Source organism: Mustela nivalis (genome assembly GCF_964662115.1).
Source record: "Mustela nivalis genome assembly, chromosome: 1".
Lineage (NCBI taxonomy): Eukaryota > Metazoa > Chordata > Mammalia > Carnivora > Mustelidae > Mustela > Mustela nivalis.
This window is the reverse complement of record NC_139020.1, coordinates 211,641,742-211,650,486: the sequence shown is the minus strand read 5'-3', so window position 1 is coordinate 211,650,486 and position 8,745 is coordinate 211,641,742. Positions and strand designations below refer to the sequence as shown.

Below are 8,745 nucleotides of genomic sequence, written 5' to 3'. Positions count from 1 at the left end.
TGCTCTGGTGACCATCAGATTGCAATAGATAAACGTATTAAATCAACACATCGTACACCTTAAACTTAAGAAGATAGGGAATTATTTCCATTCTAGTTGGCAAGGAGTCATGATTCCCAGCCAACTGCATATCTAGCCTTTCCCTAAGATATCCTACGATCCAGCTGCTGAAGGCTTAGTGGCTGCCATCAGAAATAGTCCCTGGATCTTGTCTGAGGTTTCCAGCCAGCATTGATTCTGTTGGTCAGTGCCCTACTTAGACCAGGAATCCTATCCTTCCAATATCACTTTGTGGGAGCACTGACAGCACAGACTCTGTCTCCGGTTCTCCATCTGGCTCCAGCCTGTGCGTTGACCTTCCTGGGGACTGTGTGTTCCAAGCGGCATGGTGGCTAATGTATGCTCTGACTGGGAAGTGGGAAGGCTTGTTTTGATCTTCCCTTAAGGGATGCACAGAAGCCCTCACTTTTGACAACCAGTAGAGATTCTTTGGCTCATAGACGGCCCCACTTTAGGCAACTACCCTGTGACCTCACCACCATGCCCTTCACTCCATAAAGCTGGGGATTATGTCTGGACTGGGTGGAGAGTCACTGTTGGGAATGGCTGTGGACTCCGTGGATAGTCTCTTCCCAATCTCCCCGTCCGAAAGTTACCCTGAACACAACTTTCGGTAAGAGCTACAGAGAGGCTTGCTTTGTTTTCCCATCCTTTTTTCTTTTTTAAAAAGGTTTTATTTATTTCTTTGACAAGCAGAGATCACAAGTAGGCAGAGAGGCCTGCAGAGAGAGAGAAGGGGAAGCAGGCTCCTCGCGGAGCAGAGAGCCTGATGCGGGGCTCGATCCCAGGACCCTGAGATCATGACCTGAGCCGAAAGCAGAGGCTTTAACCCGCTGAACCACCCAGGCGCTCCCATTTTTCCATCTTAAAGTGATTTCTTAATAGCACAGAGGACCACAGGGGAAGGGAGGGAAAACGGAGTGGGAAGAAATAAGAGAGGGAGACAAGCCATGAGAGGCTCTGGACTCTGGGAAACAATCCAAGGATTTGAGAAAAAGGATATACGTGGGGGAATGGAATAATTTGGTGATGGGCAAAAAGGAGAGCACATGACGTGATGAGCCCTGGGTGTTATACGCAACTAACGAGTAGGTCAACACTACGTCAAAACTAGTGATGTGCTCTATGTTGGCTAACAGAACACAATAAAAAAAGTAAATGGAAAAGCCCCTTGTTGGCCTGGAAGATACATTACTGTCTCTCCTCCACTTTCTGGCACACCTGTTTAGAAAAACTGTTAATATAATTAGCCCTTGGTCGGGGTCTGGGAGCTTGGGCCCTGCCTTGTGGATTCTTGTGTCCCGGGTTTGCTGGGCAGGTGTTTAGCAGAGGCAGGGTGAAGGAAGCCGGGTGGGACAGAGAAAAAGAACTCAACGAGGAGGTGATCTCAGATGCAATTAGCCTCAGCCTGATCCCATGGGGGAACTGAGCCTACTACCACCATGAGTTGATCTCACCACGGCGCTGGCCTCTTGCAGCTCTGGGTTAGTAACCTCTGGAGCTAGTAACCTCTTGGGTTACTAGCTGGGCTGGGTCTGAGGGTTTGTGCAGGCTCTGGGGAAGGGGAAGCTGTGAGCTCTTATCAGGCAATGCTCACAGCAGCTGGGTGATGGGTCCGCCACCTGCTAAAGGGTGACTGTAGGGTATCAACAGCATCCATTATGGGGCCCTCAGTTGGTAGAGGATGACTATGGTTCAGGGGGGAAGGGGAGAAGTGAGGCCAGCAGGGGAGACCAGTGTAAGACTAGGCAGGGTCTTGAGTGCCATATTAATGAGACTGAAGTTCATTTTGAGGAAAATGGGGAGCCATGGGAGGATTTAGAGTGCAGGAGGAACGTGGTCAAGTTGCGTGGGGCTGTCCAGAGTAGCCCTGCCAAATACCTCTTGGCCTCCTCCAGGCTGATTTCTTCAAACTTGAGTGTCCCTTATTTTCCCCTTTGCTGAGAAAGACACAAGGGGTCAGGCTTACCAAGCCACGTGGCTAGCAAACCCATTTCCTCTATTCCGTCCTTCCTCTTCTCCCTCTAGGCCTGCCCTCTGACCGGCAGGATCTCTGAAGTGCAGATTTTATAGCCTTGGCGAACTGTTTGGGGTTTAATAAAGGGTAACAGGCATCTCCTGATCCTCCACCCCTGACCAGGACCCCAGACCCATGTTTAGGTAGGATTATGAGGCTCCCCCAATACCTCCGTACCAAGGTGTCCACATCCACATCCCTGGAACCTGTGAATGTGTGACCTTACATGGTAAACGGGGCTTCGCAGATTGATTAAGTTAAGGATCTTAAGATGAAGAAATTCTGGATTATTTGAGTGAGTCTAATGTAATCATGGGTATTGTTTTTAAAAGGGAGGGAAGAGGGTCAGAGAGGAGGGAGACAGGGAGATTGAAGGAGAGAGGGAGGGAGACAGGAAGATGCTACACAACTGGCGATGAAGACAGACAAGGGGGCCCCCGGGAGCTGGAAAGGACAAGGAATGCGGGTCCCCTGGAGCCTCCAGAAGGCACACAGCTCTGTTGACGTCTGGACTTCAGTCCCCCAAGACTCACTTGGGACTCTGACTTCTGGATCTATAGTGTAATGGATTTGTGTTATTTTAAATGGCTGTTTGTGGTATTTTGTGGTGGGGGGGGGCAGGAAAGTCACATGTCCTCCTCCCATGGCCATCCCCATTCTGCATGCCGGCTATTCCTTCTGTCTCAGACTCCCCCCTCACCAAACTTTTCCCCATTTCTGCTTGCCCTGCTTCCTAAACTCCCTTCTATCTCCACAGCCCTTGCCCTAGATCAGACCACCATGCTTTTCTCTCCCTCAGGATGCAGCCCGACCCTTCTCCATGGCTCCCACTTGGGCCAGGGCACAGCTGTTGTAAAACCCAGGATGACCCTCACTCTCTTGCTGAAATCCCCTCTGGTGCCCTGAAGATCAAGTCCAAACTCACGCACATTAGACCGTTCTGCATGAAATGATCTTTGTTGGCTTTTCCAGTTTAGTCATTGCTGGTACCAGGCCTTCTGTGAGTAACCAGGACAACTTAGCATAGCAAAAGAATAACGTAATGACAATGAATATTATCAAGCATTTAATCTGTGTCAGGCAGGATTTTGTGTTTTTTATTACATTAAACCTCAATCCCTATGAAGCTGGTGTTGTCTTCATTTTGGTGATGGGGAAAATGGCTTCTAGGTAGACCAGTTGTCTCTTGCTACCTATTCTACCACTCCAAAACTGAGTAGTCAAAAACTCCAGTTTTAGAACCAGTTTTTATTTTCCTACAGTTTCTGAGGGTCAGGAATCTAGAGGTGGCTCAGTTGGGTGGTTCTGGATCAAGTCCCCCAACACACACACCCCATGAAGTCACAGTCAAGCCATCGACCATAGACCTCAGTTCCTCCTCATGTGGGCTTCTCCACAGTGCTTCAGAGTGTCCTTACAACATGGTTGTGGGTTCTCTCCGGTGAATGATCCCAGAAGGAGAGGGCAAGCAGGAAGTCACAGTGACCCTCCAAACCTTAGATGTCACAGATGGCCCAGTGTCATACTCTCCTTTTCCTGTTCCCCAAGTCTAGCACACCCTCAAGTAGAGGAGGATTAGGTCCCTCTTCCTGAAGGGAAGAGTACCAAGGAATTTGTGGATGAAGTTAAAACCACTACATTTATTTGTCTGCCTTTAGTGTCCACACCTTGGATGCACAAAACAAAGATTATGGAAGAAAGTGAAAATCCCAGAAGTTGCCCCAGTTGGCAACATTACCCCACATTATGGAATCCCCTCCACAGTGATGCTCTGGGACATGGCCTGTTGGTACCCTTATTCTCCAGATGAAGAAACTGAGGCCCAGAGAGGCAAATCACTTTCCAAGGTCACTTTGAGAATATCTTGCAAAATCAGGATCTGATCCTAGGTCTGATTCCATCTCCTGTGGCCATAAGAGCCAACCTCAGAGCTTTTCCTGCATCCCAGACTCTATACTAGGCACACCATATATGTCCCCTCCTCAGAGGTTCACATCAGCCCCATGAAGTAGACCTGTTATTATTGGACCCAATTTACAAATGGGAATGCGGAGACACAGAGAGATTAAGAACTTGCCAGGACCACACATGACTGGGAAGTGGAGGAGATGGGATAGAAACCTCTTGTGATCTGGTTCTAAAGTCTGTGTATCCTCCAGTGCTTCTCCTTAACACAAGACAGCTTTTGTTTATCCTCTTTCTTGGTGGAATTTGCTATGTTTTTGTGCTGACTCTTAACTGCAACCTCACCATGTAGGGTCCCTTGATGCACACAGTGGGGGACCACTGATGAATCTTCTTCAATGATCATAACTGCAAGGTGGGTATTTTGTTTTGCACAGAGCAAAAGGGAGGGTGTAGAAACACTTGGGGACTTTTCTTCCCAAGAAGTTGGGGCTAATCTTTGTGTCTCATTTTTAGCTTGTGGCAGATGCTTTTGGTGCCTATACACACCTGTGACCCTCAACCCCTTGGGACACACTAGACTGATATCTATCAGCTGCTGCATTTTGTTATCAACAGGTTTACACTCGGGTTATGCCCATTCTCCCTGCTTGGAGGCTAGGCCCAAGGTGCTGTGGGTTGATGTGAACCTCAATGCATGATGGGCAGTAGCTGGGGGATAGATACCCCAGCTCCCTTGCCCGTCTGCTGGGGTAACTGAAGATTTCTCTGAGCTGCCTTTCAGAGTTGCCCAGGGAGATTGAGCTCTAGTGCAACTTCCTAGATGGCATGGCCCCCTGGGACCCTTTACCATCCCCATCTCACTGCCTACCCCTCTGAGGTCACCTTCCTGATAAACGACTTTCACTAGAATCCTGTTCTCAGCATCTGCTCCTGGAAATGCTGGCCAAGGCATTACTAGACCTTCATGTGTGTGAGATTGTGCATGCAGGTGTGTTAGGCCTGGGAATGTGGTGGAGTGTTGCTGTGCTGTAGTCAGATGTAGGACAGCTGAAGGCAGATGGGATATTTCAAGTGCTAGACCTTGGAGCCAGAGGTTCCTGGATTCAAATCTTGACTCCAAGTAACCTTGGACAAGTCCTAGCCCCTCTCCATGCCTCAGTTTCCTTTTTAACTTTATTATTATTATTTTTTGTAAAATAGGTGGGGGTCAGAATCCTTACTTGATGATATTGGTGTGATGTGATGAAATTAAATTTTATTGGCAATGTGTCTAGCACAGCACCTGGTCCATGATGGCTGTGGTGGTTATTTGTGTGGGGTGTTCTGGAAGGAGACCTTTGAGTGGGATTTGCTTCATTATAGACAAATTATAGTAGTTTATTTATAGTTGGGGGCAATGAAAGATAGTCAAGAGGTGGGTGCTGCTGGGGAAAGAGAAGCAAGAATGGAGGGAAGGAGAGTGATTGGAGAGAGAGAGAACACAGTGACACATCAGCCAAACCAATTTTTCTTCACCATGGTGGAAAGAAAAAATTAGGGGTTTGCCATGCTGTCCTCATCCAGCAGCAATTCAGCAAAAAGTGCTGTCTTGCTCTGGTGGCATTGAGCAATTCTGACTCCACCTCTCCCTTCTTCCCACACGTTCTGTTTACTGAAAATCTCAAGACCATAGAAGAGGTTCCCTCTTCGAATGAGAGAAACACGGCACCATGGGGAGCTCCAGCTTGCTCCTCTTCTGGGGTAAGTGTGGGGCTGAATGGTGATGGGAGGGTTGAGGGAAGCCTGGACTGGATGTATACTCAAGGGAAGAGGGAAGGCCATGGGGTGTCCAGCCAGAGACCCCAATTCTAGGTTGGACACTGCCAACACCTTCACTGTGGGGCCCTTGACAAAAATCACAGAGCACAGGGAATTCCCTTTGTCAGGGCAGACTTTCTTTATAGTCATTGATTTGACATGTATTTCCTGAGCACCTACTATGTGCCAGGTCCCTTTGTAGGCATGGAGGGGAGAGCAGTGGTAAACAAGCAATTCTTGCTTGGCTGACATCCTCATGGGAGGGACAGGCAGAAAAGAAGCCACTGGCCATAACAGTAACCACCCACCTAGCAACATTTTAAGTTCCTCAAATAACTTCACAAAATGCCTCCAAATACTGGGTGACTAGTAGCCCCATTTTACAAAGGAGGAAACTGAGGCAAAAGAGATTAGATGACTTGCCCAAGACTACTTAGCTCACAAGGGGTAGAGCCAGAAATCTGGCTCCAGAGTCGTATGCTTCATTGTTCATTACTAGGCTATGCTGTCCCAAATAATAACTACACAAAAGCATTTCAGGCAGTGGGAGTGCCACAAAAGAAGAGAGTAACTGGGAGTTATGTTGAACGGGGAAGTCAGAGAAGACCTCTTGGAGGGGGTGATATTTGTGCTGAGGCCTGAGCCATGAGATGGAGCCTTCCTGTCTGTTGTGTTATTTCCCTTTCTTCAGGTGTCAGTTTGTACTGGTCTTATTTATGGCCTATGTTGTGGTTTTCATCATGTCTTTCAAGTTTTGGTCACTGTCCAAATCTATGAATGAGAGAGATGAGCACTGGGTGTTAAGCACAACTAATGAATCACTGATCACTACATCAAAAATTAATGATGTACTATATGTTGGCTAACTGAACATAATGATAAAAAAATCTATGAATGAGGGACAATGTTTTGAACAACAAATGTGGGCTTCCTTAGCTGTGGTCCAGTGCATCTTTTTCTGAAGGAGAAAACATGGGTGCAAAGAGATTAAATAAGTCTTCCAAGGCCATGCAGTCAATAATTAGCAAAGCCAGATTTTTAAATCCAAGCATTTGGGCTCCAGAGTTGGTATGCTTAAAAACAGTGCTCTATTCCCTCTACAATGATGAAGTAGGGATGCCTAGGTGGCTCATTTGGTGGTGCATCTGCCTTTGGCTCAAGTCATGATCCCAGAGTCTTGGGATCAAGTCCCGCATTGGGCTCCTGCTTGGCAGGGAGTCTGCTTCCCTCTGCCTGCCGTTCCCCCCACCTGTGCTCTTTTCCTTATTTGTTCTCTCTCTGATAAATAAGTACATAAAACTTTAAAAAAATCTAAAATGATGAAGGAGCAAAACAATTTTGGTGATAATGAATGGGGATGTCAGGAGTTTGGGTCTGTGGGACTTGTTGACTGGCAGGGATCCTTAGAAGGAGCAGGTAACTCGTGGACTGCAAATGCAGGAATGCCAAGTTGTTGCTTTGTGGTGTCAGCGCTTGTATTAGCTACTAGTGCCCCTTACTCTGCCCTGGACTTAATCATCAGAGTAGTGATGACGACACTGAGGGTAGGGATTGTGGGAGGGGGAGAAGATGGGGTGGTGGAGGTCAGATGGTGGGAATGGTGGAGGTGGGGGTGGTCATGGGGGTAGTGTGGGTGGTGATGGGCTTGAAGGTGGGGATGGTACTCAAGAGAAGGGTGGGGGTGGGGCAAAGATGGGTGTGTTGGGGGTAAGGGTCACAGAGGTGGTAATAGCAAAGAAGAACTAAATGCTGGTAGGCTACACTGCCTTTTGGACACTTTTTTCATCTCTCCCTAAGAATCAAGCTTTGCCCTCTTGAGGAAGATGTCATTTCTCTTGAGAATACATGTTTTAGTGTCTGTTTTTGAAAACCAGCTGGAACTTTTTTTGTAAAAGAAAGTTAAGATAATACAAACAAAATGAAAAACATAAAGTGCAGAAACGCAGGAATGGCTGCTGTATTATGTGACATACTGTATGTCTGTCACTCTGTTGGATCTCTCGTCTACATTCATTAAACCTACTTATATGAGGTCATTCCAGGAGCACTTTTTTCAGCTTGAGCATATTACTTCTTGATGGTTCACAGTGTTTTTCTTTTCTTTCCCCGTAGGGTATTGTGGTCTATTCTTCTGGGTCGTTTTCCCATTGGAATCAATGGCAGTTGGTAAGCTGGTCAAAGAAAATCCATATAGTCAATGTGCGGGAAGATGCTTTTGGGGGAGGAGACCCTTCTGTCCCAGGAGGCTGAGCTGCAGCTGAACACTTGCTGGGAGATACTTAGTGACAGAGCAAGGGATAAGTAACATCCAGGTCTCCTGGTTCCTTGTCCAAGCACTTACCTATGTGCCGTGGATTCACTGTGTGACCTCGGATGAGTCACACGAAACCTCTCTTGATGGTCACTCTCCTCAACCGTGAAATACAATTAACACAGGTTCCCATCCCAGGGACATTGTGAAGCTTCAGTCGAAAGAGGTAACTTTGTTAACTACTTGGTACATGTGATAAGAGCTTCGTAAATGGTACTAGGAATAGGGATGGAATTTACTCAAACTACAACTCAATGTGAAAAAAAAAACGCATTTAAAAAATGTTATTAATTGTTCTCATCTTCTACATAAGCTGCTGCTGGATGGAGAAGAAAAACACTGCCAGTTCTTCATGTTCTCAGTGTCTCTGTTTCCTGGCTCACCCTTATTTGGGAAATTCAGTCTGTGTTGTGCAAAGAGTTAATCTTTCGAATTTCTTACTCTACTCTTGGTCCTCCCAAGATGGTGGCTGTGTGTTGGTGTAGGGGCAACTTATGGGATCTTGTGGCTGTCAAGGGTGGACTGTGGATAGGATGTTTTGTCCATTGGTAGAGCATGACCCCACCTTGCTTGTCTGGTAGTCCTCTCAGAAGCTCTCTAACCTCCAGGGGTCCATGCAGGAGCTTCTACTTTCCATGTTCAGGCTATAGGA

General features: G+C 47.1%; 1 protein-coding gene across 4 annotated transcripts in view; it reads left to right on the top strand.

Moving 5' to 3' along the window:
- Positions 1-5,650: 5,650 nt before the first annotated feature.
- Positions 5,651-8,745, top strand: part of ADGRE1 (adhesion G protein-coupled receptor E1) — a 47,350-nt gene continuing 44,255 nt past the window's right edge. For all 4 annotated transcript variants that reach the window (XR_014312617.1, XR_014312618.1, XM_082734072.1 and 1 more), the window contains exons 1-2: positions 5,651-5,725; positions 7,895-7,948. Coding sequence is in view for 2 of the 4 variants with exons in the window: in XM_082734072.1 (XP_082590198.1) it covers positions 5,695-5,725; positions 7,895-7,948 (85 nt within the window). In the remaining 2 variants the exon portion in view is untranslated. The remainder of the gene's footprint in view (positions 5,726-7,894; positions 7,949-8,745) is intronic.